General features: G+C 44.6%; 1 protein-coding gene across 1 annotated transcript; it reads left to right on the plus strand.

Moving 5' to 3' along the window:
- Nucleotides 1-1583: 1583 nt before the first annotated feature.
- NUP50 (nucleoporin 50) lies at nucleotides 1584-23024 on the plus strand. Its single transcript, XM_060025810.1, has 8 exons — nucleotides 1584-1983; nucleotides 6929-7007; nucleotides 9006-9089; nucleotides 12810-12996; nucleotides 14024-14689; nucleotides 16676-16757; nucleotides 18415-18533; nucleotides 19537-23024. The coding sequence occupies exons 2-8, from the start codon at nucleotides 6939-6941 to the stop codon at nucleotides 19737-19739; spliced, it is 1410 nt and encodes a 469-aa protein (XP_059881793.1). The 5' UTR covers nucleotides 1584-1983; nucleotides 6929-6938; the 3' UTR covers nucleotides 19740-23024.
- Nucleotides 23025-23524: the final 500 nt, after the last annotated feature.

Raw genomic sequence — 23524 nt, forward strand, 5'->3', positions numbered from 1 at the left:
ACACTTAAGAGCATGCCTCTGGAGATCTCTCTTTCTGTAATACACTGTCAGTCAACATTCTCTGACTAGTCATACGTACAGTTCGCATTCCATGCAATTTACAAGGACGGTGTGAAAGATACACAATAATACAGTTCCCTGGCTGGGTATTTATCACGTACATCCTCAGAAAAAGAACAAACACCTGGCAACAACTGTTTTGAATGTCTCATCCTAGGAGAAGTAAACATAATAGGGGTCACCGTTGTTCTTCTTTAAAGCCTTATGATGTGTAATCTAGTACCTAGACAAGCAGTCTTTAACACGCTAGTCAGTCCATGGATAGGCTTTTAGGGAGGACTCACAAACACCCTGAAATTATGTGCAAACTGGTTTCCTACCTGAATGTATGCACAAACTTTCTTTGCATTTTCAAGTAATCCATAAACACTTCCTCCCAAAAAAGGTTAATAACCACTGCTCTAAGAATGTTTCTTTTATTTATTTATTCATTTATTTATTTTTATTTTGGGCCGTGTCGGGTCTTTGTTGCTGCGCGCAGGCTTTCTCTAGTTGCGGCGAGTGGAGCACGGGCTCTTGGCGCGCAGGTTTCAGGAGGTGTGGCGCGTGGGCTCAGTAGTTGCGGCTCACGGGCTGTAGAGCGCAGGCTCAGTAGTTGTGGCGCACAGGCTTAGTTGCTCCACGGCACGTGGGATCTTCCCCGACCAGGGCTCGACCCCGTGTCCCCTGCACTGGCAGGCGGATTCTTAACCACTGCGCCACCAGTAAAGTCCCAGAATGTTCTTTTTCTGAGGCAACTTTCCTGATGCGTTAATAATTCCCATAATGTCCTATTAACCGTTAGGCAAGGAGAGTTAAAGTTGAACCGCTTTGTACAGCTTAATCTATTAATGTACATGATATCTGAGACGCTATACTGTAGTACTCAAATAAAAACACACGAACACAAATACTGACACTGGACACATGTATTGGTCCCACAGTTTAAAAATGTGTTTGCAGACTTCATCTTCGTTGACCCCGACTAGGTGTGCAAATGGCAAGTTACTTGGCCTCCAGGGAACCCACCACGGAAAACAAATACAAGGTGGCCGTGGAACGGCGGACGGGTCCGGTTTTCTCATCCACGCCCGCGGCCGTCCCTCCCGGCTCCGCAATCCCAGGCCTTCCGAGCATCCGCAGCCGGCGCGTCGCGGACCCCCGGCGCCGAGGTCCCGCCGTGACGCTACCCGAATTCACTCACGTCTCTGGGAGTCACGGCCTATCTCTCCTCAGCCCTCCAGCACCATACGCGGACACCACGAGCCCCGGCCACACTGCCTGACTGACCCCGCTCTCCCTGACGCCTCGCGACTCCCAGCCGCGCCCACCACCAGCAGCGACCGGCGAACGTACGTCTCAAACGCTTACGGCAGCCGGCACGTGATCAACGCGCGCTAAACCCTGCCGCCGGCACCCGTTGCCCTAGAGGCCGGCGCGTGGAGTGCGCGCATGCGTGCGCGCATGCGTGAGAGGGGAGCGCTCCGGCGACCGTTTTTAAAGCAGTTGGGCGCATGCGCTGCGTGACGCCCCGCTGCCGCCGTAGGAGGAGCTGCAAACCAAGGCTCCGGCGCACTTGCGTAGTAGCCAGACGCGGGCGTTTCTTTCCTCCCTTTTTTTCGAATTGGTTGTGAGGGGTAGATTCGAGCTAGAAAATGGCGGCGTGGGGCGTGTGGGCCGCCTTTCTCCCAACTGTCTCCTGCTGAACGGACGGCTCTCTCCCTCACTGCCCAACGCAGAGAGACGAGGTCCCCGAGGGACATGGTGTTTGAGTCTCAGGGCTTGCCGACCACCGAATCCTTCGAGGCTCTCAGAGCACCGGAAGCGACCGGGCGCCGCTCCAGACCCGAGCGCCGCGGCCGCGACCTCGCACCTGCTCGCCGCTACGCACCCGGGCTTCGCCGCACCCACAACCCAGCGAGGGCCGCGGCTGCCGCCGGCGAGGTAAGAGGCGGACGGGCGGCGCGGTAGGGGCGGGGGCCGAGCGCGGAAGCCGGGGTGCGGGGCCCGGGTCTGGGAGGAGGAAGCCGGGATCCGGGTGTGGGACCCGGGCCTGGAATGGGGACCCTGGGAGGGAGGAGCTGGGTGCGGGGCCCGACTTGGGTAAGGCCCGCCCGGGCGCAGGGCCCCTGCGGCCCTGGTGGAGGCAGGAGCCGGAGCGGGCAGGGACCGTCCTGGCGAGGCCCCCTCGGTTTATTTCCTAGCGGTTCCTCTCGGTACTCGTTTCTTTCTTTTAGTTCTTTCCACCACCTCCTTGGTCTGGCTTCACTTTCTTATTGCAGTCTCAGGCCACTGATCACCCGTTAGGCTGTCCAATTAAGAAGCAGTGTTAGAGGGCTTCCCTGGTGGCGGTTGAGAGTCCGCCTGCCGATGCAGGGGACACGGGTTCGTGCCCCGATCCGGGAAGATCCCACATGCCGCGGAGCGGCTGGGCCCCTGAGCCATGGCCGCTGAGCCTGCGCGTCCGGAGCCTGTGCTCCGCAACGGGAGAGGCCACAGCAGTGAGAGGCCCGCCTACCGCAAAAAAAAAAAAAAAAAGAAGCAGTGTTAGAGATTTCGTTTTTCCTTAGCGTTTCAGCCTCCGGGGTCCGGCCTCATGTTCCCTTTTTCCTCCGGGCATCACACCGTCGAGTATGTTCAAATCTGTTTCCATCTTAAAACTGATGTGGACTGAAGTTAAACCCCAAGGGTGGGGCAGCACCAGGTGGTAGAGATCGCATACCTCACTATGTCGGGCACAAATAAAGTTTTCTCCAATTACCAAAAGTTTCAATTTGCTATCACAAGGTATGCTTCATACCTAGTAATCATTTCATAATTTGGTGCCTTTTAACCAGAAGCCCACATGTTTTTTAAGTTCTTCGTAATAGCACATAAGACTCTAGGTGCCAGACTTTGTGTTAAGTACTTTACAGGGATTTTTTTTCCTTTTTCTCTTCTGGCATAAAAAGAAGATTATTTTCTGAAGTATCATGCTTTGAAATAAAATATGGATTTGGTGACGTATTTTTTAAAGCCAGACTCATAATTCAGGTTAATTCTTTTCCCACACTACAGGTTTTTAAGTTAGGAGAAGTAGTATTTTGTAGCCCTTGCTTCTAACAAAACTTGTTCCTTTAATAATATTTATTGAGTCCTTCCTCTGTTCCAGGCACTGTTCTAAACTAAGCTTTTTGTGTATCTCATTTAAATTTCACAACACCTCCCTGTTCTACAAATGAAGAAACTGAGGCACAAAAATTAAATAAAATTTGCCCAAGGTCTCCAGCAACAAAATGGCAAAACTGTATTCTAGCATTTTATAGTATTTTCTCAAATACATCGTGCCGCAGATCCCTGATTCTGCAACAGCCGGACCGTCAGCCATTGGGGGGGCGTGTGGGGGAGTGGATTTGAGGTACATGAGTGAGTGAAACAAAGATACCTGCCCTCTGGTTAGTCACTGATGGGATAAATATGGTGGAACAAGAAGCAGCTGCATTAATTTAGGTTGTTTCCGTATGCCAGTTGTCTCTTCAATTGTGGGTATGAGTTAGGTGTTACAATTTTACGCTTATCACAGGTTTTGCACTTTCACCTCCACCCCTTTTTGCCAGTTAATCTTAATACCTATTAAGTTATTAAGTTAATAGTTGATAGCAAAAAAAATGCCTGTTTCAGATTCTTCCCTCTTCCGCCCTCTGGTGGAGGTGCTAGTTACTGAGTAGGAAAATGGCCCAAAAGAATCCATACAGAGACCTGGCCTCTGAACAGTTCAAGTTTAGTAAGGATTTATGTGTAAGGGTACCTTATTTGTTTTCTGGATGACAAAGATTAATAGCAAAACTTGACCAAGTGTTTGGGAGGGAGGCATTAAAAAAGAGGATTTGCAGGTAATGAATGAAAATTATGTTAATTCTCATTTATGTTTTAGAATTTGGGACTTTAAAACCATTTATTCTGTAATCAGAAAGAAGCACTTGTACAAGAAAAATTGAGAGATTATTAGAAGAGTATTAAAAGCTGAAAGGCCCTCTGTGATTACCCTACCGGGGGGTCAGATTTTGGAGGACTTCGGAATGCCAGCATTTGAATTTTATTTTATAGATACTAACATGCAGTGGGTGATGTGTAAGTTTGTTCTTTTTTTTTTTTGGCTGTGCTGCTGGGTCTTCGTTTCTCTGCGACGGCTTTCTCTAGTTGCGGCAAGCGGGGGCCACTCTTCATCACGGTGCGCGGCCTCACTATCGTGGCCTCTCCTGTTGCGGAGCACAGGCTCCAGACGCTCAGGCTCAGTAGTTGTGGCTCACGGGCCTAGTTGCTCCGTGGCATGTGGGATCCTCCCAGACCAGGGCTCGAACCCGTGTCCCCTGCATTGGCAGGCAGACTCTCAACCACTGCGCCACCAGATAAGCCCCCTGGCAGGAGTTCTTTAGACCCAACCGAGTTGTCAGTTACTTGCCGCGCAGTCTTAATTTGGATGTTTGGTGGTCATCTGGGTGGATCTTTTCAAGTCCGAAGAGATAGAGCAATAGGAGAATGAGACAGACTGAGGGGGAAAAGCCTTGGCCTCAGTGCGCTTCTTCACGGCCAGAGAACTGGTCTCTGGCAGATCCTGCAGGCGACGTCAGCTGCCCCTTAACGGGCTGCTTGAATCTCCATGGCTCAGGATAAGGCCCAGCCTCCCTTCAGAGGGGAGCCATAGCCCAGTAGGCGGATCGAGATGATGGCCTTGGAGGCCCCGCACTGGGTGCCAGAAAAGATGCTGCAGCAAAGAGAGTGGGGTGCGAGAGGATGGTCACATCCCAAGTCATGTCTGCGTCCCTGGGATGGCCGCCAAGTGTGGGTTCTTGGCTTTGTGCAGGCAAGAATTCAAGAGCAAGACATAGTAGAGTGAAAGAAGGTTTATTCAGGGAGATACACACTCCATAGACAGAGTGTGGGCCATCTTGGAAGGCAAGAGGCCTGTTGTGTAAGTTTGTATCTTAATGACCAGGAGGTTCTAGAAACTTACTCTGGTGGGTTGTGGTGTTGAGGGCAAATGAGACTGGGGAAGGACTATAGGAAGGAAGCTAGGCTGGTTTTCAGGAATGCTGGCTAGTGTTCCAAACTAATTGATAAATTCCTGGGCAAGGTAAGTAGCAGAGGAAATGGAATTTTTTGGTCCATTTAACTGGTAAGTTAGGGAAGAATCCAGCACAACACTCACAGTGGAGCTCTCCATTGATTGTTTCTGTTTTTAATAGCAAAGGATTTATGATCTTAGGATCACAAAATAAATTGGAAATTTTAAGGGATGGATACAAGTACCCACCTTGAATAAGTGCTCGTAGAGATAATACTGTCAATCCCTGACTCTTATTCCTCCCCGTAACACCGTGGTTTTTAAGGAGTTGAGCTGATGGCTTTTTTTTGTTTTATAAATTTATTTTATTTTTATTTTTGGCTGTGTTGGGTCTTCGTTGCTGTGTGCGGGCTTTCCCTGGTTGCGGCGAGTGGGGGCTACTCTTCATTGCGGTGCGCGGGCTTCTCATTGTGGTGGCTTCTCTTGTGGAGCACGGGCTCTAGGCGTGCGGGCTCAGTAGTTGTGGCTTGCGGGCTGTAGAGCGCAGGCTCAGTAGTTGTGGCTTGCGGGCTGTAGAGCGCAGGCTCAGTAGTTGTGGCGCACAGGCTTAGTTGCTCCGTGGCATGTGGGATCTTCCTGGACCAGGGCTCGAACCCTTGTCTCCTGCATTGGCAGGTGGATTCTTAACCACTGCGCCACCAGGGAAGCCCTGATGGCTTATTTTTGAAGAGTTAAAAATTCTAGGAATGTTAACACATCCATATTAATCATATTTTAAACTTTTAAATGATGTCCTAGCTTAGAAATATGCAATTTGGGGTAATTAAATGTTCAATCTTGGGAAATAGATTACTGTCAACTTGTTTGTAGCCTAAAAATGAATAGAGATCTTCCTCAACATATGTTGGGGTTTCGTCACAATAAACCCATGGTAAGATGAAAATACTGTAAGTCGAAAATGCATTTAATACACCTACCCTACCGAACATCATAGCTCAGCCTACCTTAAATGTACTCAGAACACTTACATTAGCCTACAGTTGGGCAAAATCATCTAACATAAAGACTGTTTTATAGTAGTGTTGAATATCTCGTAATTTATTGAGTAGTGTACTGAAAATGAAAAACAGAACGGCTGTATGGGTACAGAATGGTTGTAAGTGTATCGATTGATTGTGATGGCGTGGCCGGCTGACTGGAAGCTGTGGCTTGCTGCCGCTGGCCAGCATCACAAGAGAATATCATACCGCCTATTGTTAGCCTGAGAAAAGATCAAAATCTGAAAGAAGGTTTCTACTCAATGCGTATTGCTTTCACACCATTGTAAACTTGAAAACTTGCAAGGCGAACCATTGTAAGTCAGGGACCATCTGTACTCATGTTGGGAAGGTAATTCCAATACCTTATTCAAATTCTTAACTAAGGTTGTACTTTATCATCCTTAAGAGAATTTTAAATATTAAAAATGTCTTGCCTGTAGCAAGACTCTGTGTAAGTATAAGTTGCATGGAATAAGTTAGTTAAGTATTTGTTGATTATTATTCAGTTCTTTAGATTTCTGATTTTTAAAAATCAGTGTTTCATTGTAATTTTTTCAAATGCAGTTGATTTAGTATATTGTTCACTGTGCCTTAGAGGACCTCACTGCCTCCTCCAGTAATCTTTATTGGATTCGTGACACTAGGAGCCCCACAGTGCTACAGAGTTCTCGTTAAAGCAGTGCCCACTGGTATCAGGAATGTTTTTATCTCATTTCATGCTAGAGTGAATTTTTAAAATTCTTTGTAAGAGTTAAATCATATTCTAGAAAAGTAAACTTATTACTTCTAATCTTTTTGCTTTTAGGTTCGAAAAAATGGCCAAAAGAATTGCCGAGAAGGAACTGACGGATAGGAATTGGGATCAAGAAGATGAAGCAGAAGAGGTAAGAAATAATTTCCCTAAGAATGATTTCCTTCTACTTCCAAATTTAAATTCATTTTGGGATTCCTCGTGAAGACTCTGGTAAAATTAAAAGGCTTTTTTAAGAACATCCAGAACTGGAAATAGTCTGGTTTCTTACGATCTGTACTTAGTCTAGAAATTGATGACATTTGGGTGTGCTTTTCCATTAGCAACTGTTCCCTAAATACTCTGCTCCTTTGTAGAAGCACCTTCCTCCTGAATTTCATGTAGCATTTCATTGGAGCATTCTAAACCCATGGTTTTAGCCCAGATTGAAGGGTGAGTGAACGATCTAGTCATAAACTTAGCCAGCACTAAGCACGTAAACTTAGTGCCAGCACTCAAACTTGAAAAGTGGTTCACCACCACTGTCTTAGTCTGCCATGCTCACAGTTTTAGATTTTAGAAGATTGAGGTCGCCTCCCTTACTGTAATGTAATGCTTCTTGGAGGCCCATTTTATTTCATATTCTTAAGACACTCCCCATCCCCCACCCCCCAACAATTGCGTTAATAGGAATAGAATTTAGATGGCCTAGTTTCTTTCCTAACAAAATAAAAATGGTCTTCCCTGAGGAAATCTTTTAATTTTTGTCTTACAAAGAATAGAACACAGCTGCATTTCTAAAGTGCCTCATCAGCAGTGTGATACTCCCAGGCCAGTTCACTAAGGAAATCTGCACGAAGTTAGCCTTTCCAGTTAGTAGACGTGTGCTAGGTTACAAAATAGGCGTATATTTTCAAGAGTTTGCAAAAGTGTTTCCAAGATAATTCTTAGGCTGCTGTTCTCCTTTTTTCTCAATCTGTTTCCTAATATTAATATTTTTTCCCTTACAAATATGTGTACTGGTATGTTTGGGGAAACCAAAATCACAAGTATGGGCTTTTAAAAGAGCTTTTAACAATTCTGACTGACTTGGTACTTTTTAAGCAAGTCTTTGGTAACTTTAGTTCTTCCCAGGTTTTAGGCACAGTTACATTCTGGGCCTACCATACAATGATTTGTTTTGACATTAAAATACTTCAGGAATGAAAAAACTTCCATTTGGACAGATTCTAATGAAATGAGTGTGGAAGGACATTACATTTAATTTGGGTCAGGTGTAGCCAAATGGTCCCTTCTGTGGGTGTAGAGATCTCTTTAAGTTTAGCATTATCTGAAATAAGTACAGATGAGAACTTTTTACAGAAAATATTTTATGCCATTCCTCCAGGGTAAAAAGAAGGGTTGAAGTAAAGCGAAAGGTTTTCAGCAGGTTTCCAACAGGTTACTTAGAGTCCCAGTCTCAGTGGTGTTCTGGATCATGGGCAAATGGGCGAAGCTCTTCTTTAAAATAATATGTATTATGAACATAAAATTTATGTTTAAAAACCATAGTTGTAAGAGATTAGATTTGGGCATCTGGGTAATGTCTTTGACTATGTTTGACATATTCGAAGAATTGATCATGAACAGCTTTGCGCCAAAGTTTTGACGATCTTGGTCTTCTTAGAACTTTGATGTATGCGCTCTTGTCTCTGAATTGTGATAAAGTCTGGATTTGTAGTTTCTGGAAGGTTTCTGATTCACCTGACTAGCATTGGAATTCACAAGATACTAGACGTAAACTTTAACGTGCCCTCTCCATAATTTGTGTTACTTAAAAAGCAGAAGAAGGCTTCCCTGGTGGCGCAGCGGTTGAGGGTCCGCCTGCCGATGCAGGGGACACGGGTTCGTGCCCCGGTCCGGGAAGATCCCACATGGCGCGGAGCGGCTGGGCCCGTGAGCCATGGCCACTGAGCCTGCGCGTCCGGAGCCTGTGCTCTGCAACGGGAGAGGCCACAGCAGTGAGAGGCCTGCGTACCGGAAAAAAAAACCAAACCAAAATAAAAAGAAACCAGAAGATATTGATCAGTTTGTCTGGTCTAGCTTTTTTGTTCAGCATTTTATCTCCTTTTTGGCCTTATCTTGTTGCTGATTAATTTGTACACTCCTGCAGGTGGGAACATTCTCGGTGGCCAGTGAGGAAGTCTTGAAGAATAGAGCCATAAAGAAAGCAAAGCGGAGGAATGTTGGATTTGAAGTGAGTGTTTTCTTACAGCTTCTGGTATTAAATGCTAACTTGATTTCTGAGCTGTAGAGTATTTCCACCTCTGGGAGCAGTCAGATGAATAAATGCTTTTATTTTAATTACTGTCTTTTATGTAATCTATCAAGAATGTCTTTTTTTTAATACATATAATGATTTTTCATTGTTAAGTTCATTATTACAAGATATTGAGTATAATTCCCTGTGTTGTACAGCAATTCCTTGGTTGGTTATCTATTTAATATATAGTAGTGTTGTATATATGTTAATCCCAAACTCGTAATTTATCCCTCCCCCCACCTTTCCCCTTTGGTAACCATAAGTTTGTTTTCTAAGTCTGTGAGTCATATTTCTGTTTTGTAGGGAAGTTCATTTGTATCATTGTTTTAGATTCCATATATAAGCGATATCATATTTGTCTTTCTCTGTTTGGCTTACTTCACTTACTATGATATTCTCTAGGTCCATCCATGTTGCTGCAAATGGTATTATTTCATTCTTTTTTATGGCTGAGTAACATTCCATTGTGTATACATATACCACATCTTTATCCAGTCATCTGTCAGTGGACATTAGGGTTGCTTCCCTGTCTTGACTCTTGTAAATAGTGCTGCAGTGAACATTAGGGTACAAGTAGCTTTTCGAATTATATCAATAGTTTTGTCCAGATATGTGCCGAGGAGTGGGATTGTATGGTAGTTTTTAGTTTTTTTAAGTAACCTCCATGCTGTTCGCCATAGTGGCTGCACAAATTTACATTCCTGCCAGCAGTGTAGGAGGGTTCCTTTTTCTCCACATTCTCCAGCATTTATTACTTGTAGACTTTTTGATGGTGGCCATTCTGACCGGCGTGAGGTGATACCTCATTGTATTGATAGTTTTGATTTGCATTTGTCTAATAATTAGCGATGTTGAACATTTTTTTATGTGCCTGTTGGCCATCTGTATGTCTTCTTTGGGGAAATGTCTGTTTAGATCTTATGCCCATTTTTTTATTGGGTTGTTAATAAATGCTTTTTTAAATGCCTAGTGCACCAAGAATTTGTGAAAATCCTTGGTGTAGACCATGGGAGATAGAAAAAGATAATAAATATGAGATCTGGGACTTCCCTGGTGGCACAGTGGTTAAGAATCCACCTGCCAGTGCAGGAGACACGGGTTCCAGCCCTGGTCCGGGAAGATCCCACATGCCACAGAGCAGCTAAGCCCATGCACCACAACTACCAAGCCTGCGCTCCAGAGCACGCGAGCCACAACCACTGAGCCCATGTGCCACAACTACTGAAGCCCACATGCCTAGAGCCCGTGCTCCACAACAAGAGAAGCCACCACAATGAGAAGCCCGCGCACCGCAGCAGAGTAGCCCCTGCTCACCACAACTAAAGGAAGCCCACGCACAGCAACAAAGACCCAACTCAGCCAAAAATAAACAAAATAAAATAAATAACTTTATATTAAAGAAGAAAAAATAAATAAATAAGTAAGTAAATAAATAAGAGATCTGTACCTTAAAGGGAACTTATCCAGTTGCAGAAATAAGATATAGATGTAGACAAATTTGAGTTGAGTGACAGTATGAAGAGGGAAAAGAGTATAGCAGTAGGAAACAGGGGAAGTGGGTGTTGGAAGTAAGAAAGGAAAATACAGGATATTCTCAAAGTGTTGTCTGCTCCCTAGGCTCGAGCTGTGGGTAGGCTGATACCTTTGAGAATAATAGAAGCGTCGCCCATTTTGTGTTCCCTCTGGTGTAATATGGCATATTAAAATGTTTCACTCCTGTGTTCCGAAGGATAAAAGATGAGTCATAACTCGTGAACTGAAATCATGTGGTCAGTATTCAGCCATCACTCCTTGTTTAATAACTCTTCCCCAGTATAGTCCTCATCCCTCAAATAAATTCCAGACACGTGAGTGCTGTCTTGGTGACCTGGACATCTGTTGTCAGGCAGGAGAGGCTGGTTTGAACATCTTGGGTGGCATCCTCGGAATAAACCTATGGAACTGCATGTTCTGTGGTGGCTCTGTTCAGTTTTTCTTTATTCCGAGTTCTTTTCTGGCCTGATTTCATTCTTGAGACTGGTGACTGGCTGGATGTAGGTGTTGAGCCAAGTTACATTTGGTGGCTCTTCCATGAAGAAGATACCGGGGGGAGGGACAGCTTCATTAGGGAGGAGGTGATCGATTTTGTTTTAGAAATGTATTTCGGGACTTCCCTGGCAGTCTGGTGGTTAAGACTCCGCCTCTCAATTCAGGGGGTGCAGGTTCGAGCCCTGGTCGGGGAACTAAGATCCCACACGCCTCCAGGTGTGGCCAAAAAAATAAATAAATTGCACATCTCTCTTTTTTTTTTTAACTTTTTAGTTTATATTGGGGTATAGCAAATTAACAATATTGTGACAGTTTCAGGTGCACAGCAAAGCGACTCACCCCGTATCCATGTATCCATTCTCCCCCAAACTCTCCTGCCATCTGGGCTGCCATGCACATCTCTTAAAAAAAAAAGAAAAATGTATTTCAAGGGCCTGTGGTACATCCAAGTGGAGTTCTCTAGGAGACCACTAGGTGTACTGATTGGCCACTCAGAACAGGAAGTGGCGTAAGAGGTGGGTGCAGCTCTGAGAAATTTCCCCATCAAGGAGGTTGAAGCCAGGGGAAATGAGAAGAGGTCTAAGAGTGCAAACTCATGATGAAGAACGAGATGCCTAGGGGAGACAGGCTCAAGGAGGGACGGGCCAGCTGTGGACAAGTGACAGTGAAGAGGCAGAAACAGTGCAGACCACAGCCCAGGGGCAGAGAGCAGCGTTAGAATTTCATAAGGCATGCCAAACATTTCCAGAGCATCTTGGGTTAGAGATGGGAGAGAGCTACCAACAGCAGGATAGGTCTGCGAGAAAGACCTTGCTAAAGAAAGCAGAGAAAACCTTGGGAATAAAATGTTGCCTCTGGGGCTTCCCTGGTGGCGCAGTGGTTGAGAGTCCGCCTGCCGATTGCAGGGGACGCGGGATCGTGCCCCGGTCCGGGAAGATCCCACATGCCGCGGAGCGGCTGGGCCCGTGAGCCATGGCCACTGAGCCTGCGCGTCTGGAGCCTGTGCTCCGCAACGGGAGAGGCCACAACAGTGAGAGGCCCGCCTACCGCAAAAAAAAACTGTTGCCTCTGGATTTCTCAACTAACGGAAAATCTAGAATTGGGACTCAGTCAACTTTGCAAGTTTCTGTATACTGAAAGCAGGCTGAAAGCAACAAAAGTTCTTAGGAAATTATAAGTAGTGGGTAAAGTACTTTTAGTTAACCTCACTTGATGTTTCTACAACTTCCTTAGGCAAAGGGTCTTTGAGTAGTATATGAAAAATCTTTCATTTGGGGTTTAGTTGTGTTGAGAATGTGTTTTTAGTTACAGTTCTGTGCCTCGGTGGTGAGTCCATCAATTTATTTGAATTAGTCTTTTTAACCTTTTATATTCTAAATATATTTTAAAAAATTATTTCACTGTAAATTACATGTATTCTTCCTGTTTTAGGAAGGCAGCTTCGGGCTGCAAAGCTGTCACGAGTAAAATCCATGTTCTGTTTCTGCTTGTGCTGGTAGTTTCCTTTAATGCTGGTTGCATAAGGATTCTGGGTACTGTTTAGCCAAGATAATACTGTCGTTCACTTGCTTATTTGGAGACAAAAAAGTAGAGTTATCTAATGTGTGCTCTTCCTTTATATTTCAGTCTGATGGTGGAGGGGCCTTTAAAGACTTCAAAGGTTTGGTCATACCTTCTGGAGGAGGAGGGTTTTCTGGGTTTGGTAATGGCGCTGAAGGGAAGCCTTTGGAAGGACTGTCAAACGGAAACAGCATCACTAGTGCCCCTCCCTTCTCCAGTGCAAGGACAGCGACCGAGACCAAGGCCACCTTTGGTGAGTAGGTTCTTCTCCCCTGAGTCACATCTGTGTAAAGATGATCTATGAAAAATAACTTTCAAAGATGTTTTTCTTGTACTTTTTCTGGGTCCTGAGGCTGTATGAGCAAAAACAGGGTAATGGTGAAAGGGATGGAAATTAGGGAGCTTTTGGCTCTTTACAGAGTAACTGAGTAGAGCACAGGCCAAAATAGACGTGGGTTCTGTTCTCAGTTCTGCCAGTTACCAGCTCTGTGTGACCTCGGTGAAGTTCCTTAACCTTTGAGCCTCCAAATCTTCAACTGCGAAATGAGAATGACCTCAGAATCAACCTAAGGGTCAAAGGAGAAAAAGAAGCTCTTAGCAGACCCTCTGTAAAGGCCTCCCATCCCACCCCCTCATTCATTATAAATGCACCGAGAATTTCCTGTGTGCCACATACCTTACTGTTCCCAGTCTAGATTTATTTTGCCCAGGACATGTTGATTGCCTAATCCTGTTTTGAGGGGATTGGTCAAGAAGTCTTGGGATTAACAACAGAGAATGGGATCATGGGTTAAAATCTTTGGTTCTTAGAAATGATCCTGACTCATTGGATCATACTTAGCTAGTTATTCTAAGAGTATATACTGTTTCATTTAAATTAGGCAGAATGTTTAGTGTGATTAAGATAAGTACTTTCTATTAAGATTTTAACTGCATTAATATATGTTCCTCCTTACAACCTTGGGGATTAAGTTTTGTACTAACATAGTATTTTGACAGTTTTAGGTAAAAAAAGCCATCCTTTTGAAGGAAGAGATTATTTTAAAATTATAGCGGTTTAATGCAAGCATGTAAAAAATAGATATATTCATATATATAATGTTTGACTTGATTTTTGTAATAACTAGTTTCCAAATACTATATGTGCACATACTTCTTGAACTGTCACAAAAATGGGATACAGTAAAAGCACAAAATACGAAGACAGAGTGGTGTGAAAATCAAGATGACTTAACTAAATCAGCTTCTGAATAAATTCTTAAAACTGTAATTTCCTGTAGGGTCTGTTGCTGTAAATGGCCCTACCTCCTTGGTCGATAAAAAGATTTCAAATCCCAAAACTAATGGCGACAGTCAGCAGCCTGCCTCCTCTGGCCTTACCTCCAGTGCCGCCCGCCACAGGAATGCCTATCATAAGCAGTTGGCGGCCTTAAACTGCTCTGTTCGGGATTGGATTGTGAAGCACGTGAACACGAACCCGCTCTGTGATCTGACACCTATCTTTAAAGACTATGAGAAATATTTAGCAAGCATCGAACAGCAACATGGGAACAGTGGCAGCAGTAATTCTGAAGGTGAAACCAACAAAGTATCAGTTGAAACACAGCCTCCTTCCCTGTTTGGTTCAACAGAATTACAGCAAGAGTCAACATTTTTGTTTCACGGCAACAAAACTGAGGATACATCTGAAAAGAAGGTGGAGGCTGTGTCTGAAAAGAACAAGGACCCGTCACTAGGAGCAACAAGTGCCTCATTTAATTTCGGCAAGAAAATTGATAGTTCTGTTTTGGGCTCCTTAAACTCTGGCCCCTTGCCTGGATTTTCATTTTCTTCTGGAAACTCCAGTTTATTTGGCAAAGATATTACCCAGAGTAAACCAGTTTCTTCACCATTTTCCACTAAAACGTTGGCGAGCCGAGCAGAAGGTGGCGGCAGCGACTGCAAAGGTAAACAGAGTCAGCCCTGGAAGTCTTCTAGGTTTGTGGGAGTTCTGTATTTGGTGGGAAAAGTGTAGCCTTGTGCACGAGGTGGATCTGGACTCGCGTCCCAACTCCATCATTTCCCCGACGGGAGTGTGATCCCGGACAGAGTTGATAAACTCCTTTGAGTCTGTCTCCTTATTCGTGAAATGGAGTAAGACCAATTTGGTAGGTTATTTTAAGGATTAAGAGTATGAAAATAAAAATAATATAAAAACACCTGGCACAGTGACTTTGAAAATTATCAAATACTTGGCTTTCCATTAAAAAAATTGTATTTTATTGAAAAATTCATGATGGACGTTCACTGAATTGTTTGTTTTTAAGAGATTTGCTTATAAATAAATTCACACGGCAAAACCATACTCTACTCTAAAAAAGGTAGACTTCGTAGCTGTGGGGGAACAAATTGACAGTGTTTTCCCAAGATGTGTCTGGATTGCAGCCACCTTTCTAGAAGTTTCTGTGGTGTGTCATGTTAGTGCCCCAAACCAGGCCTTAATCCCAGCCCCTCCACTCCCTATGTGGTTCTTAGCTCCCTGAAAAGAGGGGTTGTATCATAATCCCTCTTCACCACATGGTGGTTGTGAACAAACCGTGTGTATGTAGGCTCTTACTTATAAGCAGTTAAAAGTACGTCTCTCAGGCATCGGCATATTGATCCTCGAGAAGGAAAACTGCAGTTGCCAGTGGGCCGTTAAATACTATGTTTTCCTATCTGGAGGGAAATTCTCCGTATGTTGCCTTGCCCTCCTCACCTGTATCCTCAGGTAAGGGCCCTCCAGGGCAAAGCATAGAATAAAGAAGTCCCCTCTTCTCTGCCCTAAATACGACAGAGGGAGAGTCTGTCATAGTCACAGGGGCTCTGCCGCTTGTGGAAGGGATGTCGAGTTTGAATTAAGCCTCCGTCTCAGCAGGATGCCCCTCCACAAAGCACTTACTCCTTATCTTGCGGTTAACACATCTTACGCACAGGAAGACTTGGAGAGCTTGTTAAAATAACAGATGCCTGGGGCTTCCCTGGTGGCGCAGTGGTTGAGAGTCCGCCTGCCGATGCAGGGGACGCGGGTTCGTGCCCCGGTCCGGGAAGATCCCACATGCCGCGGAGCGGCTGGGCCCGTGAGCCATGGCCGCTGAGCCTGCGCGTCCGGAGCCTGTGCTCCGCAACGGGAGAGGCCACAACAGTGAGAGGCCCACGTACCAAAAAAAAAGATGCCCGGGCCCCACGCTGGAGGGCCTAACTCAGGAGTGCCTTCTTAAAATCGAAATGAGCTTGTGACCTGAATTGTTTGAGCACCAGAACTGTTTTTCTTAGTCGCTAGTCAGTTTTATGCAGTTGCCTTCTCCTTAAGGGGATTGTAATTTGTGTCCAGCAGCGACTTAGCTCTCCCCTGAGGTTGAGGCACTGGAGTGAAGGGAAGTGCTGTTGGACTCAGCCCGGGAGGGTGCCCGTGGTACCAGCATGTCCAGGGGCGTGGTGGCCCAGACAGAGCTTAAGTTGCTTACCGTTGGCTTTGGACTAATTGCTCTGACAACTTGTCCTGTAAAGTTGTTATTTTCTCCATTGTCTTTGGTCATTGCTCTCATTGGTTATTCCTTGGCGTGATGCAGCTACAGTCACAGGAGCATTCGGGGATGAAAGTGTTGGAAGCCCATCTGAGATTTTTATTTCCCAGTGGGTAATCTGAGTATATGAGAGTGTTGACTGGCTGTTTTCCTGTGTGAGTTTGCCTGTTCACTGAATACAAGCACAGACACTTGGATTCAAAGGCTTTCTGCAGAAATCCAGTGAGTGCCTCCTTATCCCCGCCCCCACACGATTAGATTGTGTTTCAGTTTCTGTATCAGCTTACATGGAATTTGTAGGTTGGGGGGGTAGGTAACGAACTTCTTTTGTCACATTTTCAAGCTCTTGATTTGACTCTTACTGAGTTAGTGTTGTTTTTATAAAAGGTGGAGACGAAGAAGAGAGTGATGAGCCCCCCAAAGTAGTAGTTACTGAAGTAAAAGAAGAAGATGCTTTTTACTCCAAAAAGTAAGTAACGGTCACGGGAATTCCACTTTTCAAAGACGTGGAAGGAGGCTTCTGGCTGGAGAGCGCAGGTGACATTGTCCCTGCAGCACTTACTGGGCGTCCCATCCTGGGCCAGGCTGTGCCCATTCTTTGAATTGGAACAAGGAAGAATTCTTAGCCTGTTTATTTAAAAATAACCGACTCTAAAAATTTCCTGCTGGGCGTATCCTACTCTTTTCTGTTAGTTTAGCTCTCTTCTGCTTTTCAGGTGCTTTAGAGACAGTCTTTTCTTTTTGATCTTCCTGCCCCAGTCTCATCTCATCATTCTCTCCCTTTTTCTCCTTTCTTCTCTTCCCCTCCTCCTTCCCCTACAAAGACAGTCACCTGGTCACTGATTTGAGGTTTGGTTTTACTTCTGCTCTTAAATTAGGTGGCATCTCGGATTCCTTCCTAGAGACACATTAACCTTCGTGGATTTTCTCACAGCCAAGAAGTTCTCCACAGCAGCCACTCCTTCCCGTTAAGGATGTGTAAATACTTATCTTTCCCTCAGTCATGAGAGCTGGTTTGGGCTTTTTGTTTTTTGTTTGTCTAATGAGAGCTGCTGATTTCAGTGGAAGGCTGAAGAGAAATTTTGAATTCTCTCTCAATGAAATTCGTGCTTTTTAACAAAGATATTTACTGAAAAACATTTGTGCCCTTTTAGAAGCTTCCCTGGATGTGTTTTTCTAATACAAACATTGCAGACTTAAGTCAGCAATTTTCATGGTGTGAATCACCAAATCCTGCGGGATTCCCAAATGTTGTTTATTTTTGAGAACTTTTAAAAGAAACCAGCAATTCCTTTTGCCTGTTTAAAGATTTAATTACACAGATGAGGTAAAAGAATGACCCTGACTTGAGATTTTTTTCCTTTTTTTTTTTTTTTTTTTTTTTTTTGGTCTACACCGCACGGCTTGTGGGATCTTAGTTCCCTGACCAGGGATTGAACCCGGGCCCCAGCAGTGAAAGCGCCGTGTCCTAACCACTGGACCGCCAGGGGATTCCCAAGGGTATTTTTCTAATCAGAGTAAATCAAAGGAACAGGCAGTAGTTTTGATTTGTTTATTAATAACCTAAGGAGATGTGTGACAGGAGGCTGGGGAAACATTTGACGGCATTATTTTAGGCCTTGCTTAGGCATGTTTTCCAGACTTATTTCAACATCTTGGGAGATCAAAAATTGAAGGAGTCCTGAAGAGAATTCAAAAATAAGAAGTAGGAAAGGGGGGTGGTGTTTGTGTGGCAGAGTGTGTGTTCTCTATTTGTTCCTCTTCTTTAAGGACCAGGTCAGTTCTTTTGAGCTCAGGGCCGAAGGAGCACGTCAGGGAGGTGTGGGATGCTTGGCTGTGATTTTGACCGACTTTTGAGAAAAGATGGTTTCAGAAGCGTTGTTAAAGAGTTGTATAGGACCCACTGTATAATAGAAAAAAATATGGAGGGACTCCAGCCTGTCTCACCAGATTCTCTTACCTGCCTGTGTCCAGACCTGATCTGGGTCAGTAGAAGGCTCTTCCTAAGCTTCCTCTGCTGTCATTTAATAACAGACTTCCACACAAGTGTGAACAGGGGCTATTAGAAAACTGTGACTGTCGTGACCTGTCATTGAGTGTCTGATCATACCTATTTTTCTCTGTAGGTGTAAACTATTTTACAAGAAAGACAATGAATTTAAAGAGAAGGGTGTAGGCACTCTACATTTAAAACCTACGGCTAATCAGAAGACACAGCTCTTAGTGCGGGCAGACACCAATTTAGGTGGGTATCTTTCTTTTCAGGTGGTACAAAATAATCATAATCACATAGTATGTAAAAGCCCTTTGCTGATTTAGTCGAGATTTTCAAGTATATTAATGTGTTCTTTGGAACGGAATAGAGTTTGTTCAGGCCAAATTCGTCCTGTACTTACCGATTATAGATTTAGTCGAGTACCAGGGTAGTAGTGTATAAGAAAACCTGGATGTATTGAAAGCTGTTGCCAAGAAATAACTGAAATGGTTTTCATTTTCCTTTGTGCTAGGTATGTGACTAAGAAGCTACAGGTAAATCGGATGGTTTAGTAAACACACAAGGGAAATTAACTGTTCAAAGGAATCCTTTTTATGTACCAAATATTCATTAACTCGTTGCTGTCCACCCTTTACCCCATCCTCCAGCTTTACCCTTAAAACAGTCCTCTGAAAGGAAGAGGTAGTGGCTGGGCTCAGGGCGGGTCTAAGGGGAAGTGGTCGGTGGTGGCAGACTACACCAGACTGTGTCCTGGAAAGAAACTTGTGTGAGTCTTCTTTCCTGTGGACTTGACCAATTTGTGATACTATCATAGCAACATCACTCTCACCCTGTGAGCGGTGCTGGCCTCCGACAGAGCCGTTTTTCTGCTGACCGTTCTCTGTTCGAATGACATAGTGAAGCCTCCACGTCATGCTGGCGTGTTTTTTCTGCAGTGCAAGAAAGCACGGTGTGTTCTAAAGCGCTGCTGGTTTAGGGCTGCTGCCATGATTGTGGGAGACTTGGGGCAGGTGTGCAGAAGGTGGGTCTTCCTCGGGGAGGCCCAGTCCACTTCCTGCCAGAGGCCCACGGTCCTCTCTCGGGGACACCGTGCTGGCATCTGGCAGGGAACTGTGGCCGTCCTTAGGACATTCCTGTGGCTCCATTAAGTATAAGTTGCTCCGGTGTTTAATGTTTAGCCTGTTAAAGCTGTAGTTTCACGGAACTATAGTTTATATATTTTGATGCGTTTTTTCCCTGTGTTTAAATGCAGGCAACATACTGCTCAATGTTCTGATTCCGCCCAATATGCCGTGTACTCGCACAGGGAAAAACAATGTGCTTATTGTCTGCGTTCCAAACCCACCCATTGATGAGAAAAACGCCACCACCCCAGTTACCATGTTAATTCGGGTAAAAACAAGCGAGGATGCAGATGAGCTGCACAGAATTTTACAGGAGAAAAAGGATGCCTGAACACACTTCGGCTGAGGAGTTGTTGCCAAGTTGCTGCTTCCCCACCGCCCCCTAAACTTAGTTTTCTTGTCTTCCTACTTTGACATTCTAGGGCTTATAGATAACTTAAAAGTTTTGTGAGGAAGATTAATATGGCCAATAAAACCTTTAAAGTTAAGTGTCAAGAAACTGTATTCTCCCTTCTTAAGAACTGTCTAATGTGTGAAATACATTTGAAAGGAAATTTTTGGAAGATTTTTAATGTTCATTTATTAAACTAACCACAGGTGATTTCTTAATGGACTGAAATCAGGGTATCGATTAGATTTCCCAAAGGCTTTTCCGATCCAGGGGTTTGGGGTCAGCTGCCGCCACCGGCGCGGCTTCTCACGGCGGCGTGTCCAGAAGGGAGCTTGCCTGTAGCGGTCTTCTTTCTGGCGGGCTTGGCTGACGTGTGTCCACGTGAACCGTGCTGCCGTGCTGTGGCGGAGATGTTTCTTTGCTTTATTGTGTTATTTTACAGCTGAAATGTGAGCACTGAATGTTTGCCTTCAGCTTTTTCCGTGTGGACGCTGGCCTCTAACCCCATCGGCTGCTTTACTGTGATTCTGGAACTGCTGTTTCATTTTAAACGGAAATGAGTAGCTTGTTCTTTGGTCTTGTAGGTTTATTCATGAGGTGCTCTTACTTCTGTTTCCCCCTGGAGACAAATGGGATGGGGGGGATTGCCAGGAATGAGATTTAAAAGCACAAATTTGTAGTTTGTAGACCCTTATAGAAAAGAAAGGGCTAAAGCATACAAGAAAAGGAAGAGAATATGCTCTTGGTGGTTTGTCCCACGGTGAACCCTATGGATCTAAAACCTAAACTTATTAAATCATAGGGGTTTTATTACACAGGAGCCGTGTGAACTAACCAGGAAACATGCAATAAGGAAAAGGAAGAGAAAACTGTGTGTAAATGTTGCCTTTAACTTTTAGACAGCAGTGTATTCTGCATTTGATACTGAAATTTCCATTTACTTTTTAAAAAGTAAGATATTCAGTATGTCCATTTGGAAGGGAGCCATGGGTACACACATGAATACCCACTTCTCCATAGCTGTCAGGTAACTAACACTAGGGTTCTTTGAAGACTCTGGTCATATGAACTAGAGGTAAAGTTCTAAATGTCCACTTTCATTCATTCCTCATGAATCCTTAATGCTGGTACCAGATGATCCTGTTGAAAGGCTCAGGGTCCGTGCCCGAGGGCTCACATGCGTATATTCTGATCTTCAGCACGTGATGTCTCTGACTTTAAAAAAAGTCAAAATCAGTGTAGATAGTACAGCTGCTTTTATTTAAAAAGAAAAAAAGCTTTAACTTTTAGAGGTACAGGAGGCGGGGAATCCATTTTGCGATGTGTCACTCTTAAGCACCTGAGGTCAGGTAGTCGCGCCAGTGCCTCGACACCTGCTCTGCAGCTCGCTGCCCAGTGTGCGACCTCGTCCGGACACTCACAGAGGGAGGCGCTCGCTGTCTTGGGCGGGGGTGGCATCACCCCGGGTGTGGCGTGAGGTTGGGGGGAGGGGCGGTCACCTCGCTCTTTCTTTTTACAACTGGGAGTATTCATGAGGAGTTTAGTCAACTGGTGGTGGATGCTGTTAAAGTAACCCTGGCCCTGCCCTGTTGACCTTAGGGTTATCCAGCTGCTAACGGGCTGAGGAAATAAAGGGGACAGACCTCAGCAGGTCACAGCTTAGCTGCGCGTGCTCCTGGGTCCCACCAGAAAGTAAGGCTCACACACCTCGTCGGGGACCCTTCAGTGCATCCTTCTGCTTGGTTTTGCATGCGATGCGGAATGTTCACCAAAAATGGCATGAAAGTCATGATTGGATTAACTCTTCACACCCCCATCCACCCCCCCACCCCTGGGTAAAAATAGTTTGTCTTTTTAAATTGCTGGATATGTGTGGCTTTCTTTTTCCTAACATTCCCAGCAAGTTCTTGCTAAGACTGTACTGTTACAGTGGAGATTACAGGGGGAAATGTGATGTGCCCACCGTAAGTCAAAATGTGATATTTTCTTAAAATCACTCTTACTCTTTAGGAACTTGCCAGTCTCCACTTCAATTATGTATTCGTGTCAAAGAGCCTAATAGGCCTATGTGGATTTCGCTGTAAACTCTAAGTCCCGGTATTGTTACTGGGGGAGGGGCTCCTTGGCCCCTGGAGGTCGCCTTTTCATCCCCTGTGTAACACCTCAGTTCTGCCCTGTGGGTTTAGATTTATTTTTAGCAAATTATTAGCAATTAGGCTTTAAAATGTTTAATGTGGACTAAAATTTTTGTCTTTAGTTTGAGAATCTAGAAAGAGTGTCATAAGTGTGGCCTAAAGGGTGTATATATCTTTAATTCTAAATCAGATTGTGTTATCTCTTGACAAACACTGAGTATCCCAGTGGCCTTTTTGTTTTTAAACCGCTGTTCGTTCATCTCCTTCTGAGCATTCCCATTAAGCAAAACATTGAATGTTATGTTGTGTGTAAATGTCTGCATTGTTAGAATTACAGGCTAAAACGCGTGTCCAGTTTTTAAAGTTTAGATTGTGTTTTCCATGGAAGGACAGGTCTGTTTATGGACTGATTTTCCTTAAAAGGATTATTGTTTTACAGTTTCAATTCTAAATTGTATTTTTGATATGCTGCATGCCAAAAAATATCTACCTGTGCTGGGGTAGAGCAAAAAAAACTAACATTCTACCTTACTGTTAAGAGTTCAGAACCAGTTTCACCGAGACAGCTCTTTTGGTTTAGTTTTAAAGGTAAACAAGTTGCTTGTTTTGAGCATTTGTCAGATACCCTTATACTTCAGAACAGTCCAAATGTAGGCGCAGTGCATTTGAAGGCTTTGCAGATTTCCAGACTAAAGGGCTTTACTCCCAAACCCCTAGGATCCATTCTCGTTCTGGAAGTGAGGGCTTTTCAGTAGAAACGGATTTGTCCAGCTGGTGACGGTGAGGAGCCCGTCAAAACCTTTCTTCGCACTCGGTGTTCTGAGCACAAGGCCTCTGTGTGTCGGTGGCGGGTGGCAGTGACGGTCCAGGCTGAGGCCTCTCTGTTTGATGCGGACACAGCTATGGCAGAGGCAGGAAACTTCTCAGCAATCACATGGATAAATTGTTTGCTTTCTATTTTAAATCGGAAATCGTTCTCTAAAATACTTGAATCGTTGGACAATGTAATCTCAGTTTGTGTTAGTTTTTGAATGATCCCATTGAGGAAGTGTATCAATCCATGAAATGTGAATAAATGGAAAGTAAACAGAATCACAGTGTTTGACACTCTCTGTGTTCCTCTGTGCTGCACCTGGCCTTAGTACGAGGCAAGAGGCAAGCCAGCCGGCGGGGGAAGCACCATGCAGAAGCGGTGCCTAGAAGAGGTGAGGAGAGACCCGGACCCTTTTATCATCAGCCCCCTTGTGCCAGATGAGACCAATTCCAGGCCATTCAGGAATTTGTCGGATTCACGTTTTTACAAACTAGAATGGGAATAACAGATCTTACGTTGGATAATGTGCAAAGCATTGCACTAGGGGCTTTGTATATATTCTCTTGTTCAGTGCTTGCAGCAAACCTTCCAGACGGGCTCCTGGGCGGGCTTTCCAAAGAAACTGGAGTTGAGGCAGGCGAGGTTTCTCCCACAAGTGGAGTTGGGATCTGTGTCCAGGAGGACATTTAAAAACTAAGGATCAAAATGAAGGAAGAAATGTATTTTAAGTTTATGTTACTTTAAGTTTTTGGTGATTTAGAAAATCACTCTTAAGG

Source organism: Delphinus delphis, chromosome 11, assembly GCF_949987515.2.
Source record: "Delphinus delphis chromosome 11, mDelDel1.2, whole genome shotgun sequence".
Lineage (NCBI taxonomy): Eukaryota > Metazoa > Chordata > Mammalia > Artiodactyla > Delphinidae > Delphinus > Delphinus delphis.

Coding starts and splice junctions, on each gene's coding strand:
- NUP50 (XM_060025810.1), top strand. CDS start 6,939: ATGGCCAAAAGAATTGCCGAGAAGGAACTGACGGATAGGAATTGGGAT. Junction 14,690..16,675: donor TGGCGGCAGCGACTGCAAAG/GTAAACAGAGTC, acceptor TTTTTATAAAAG/GTGGAGACGAAGAAGAGAGT. Junction 16,758..18,414: donor GATGCTTTTTACTCCAAAAA/GTAAGTAACGGT, acceptor TTTTCTCTGTAG/GTGTAAACTATTTTACAAGA.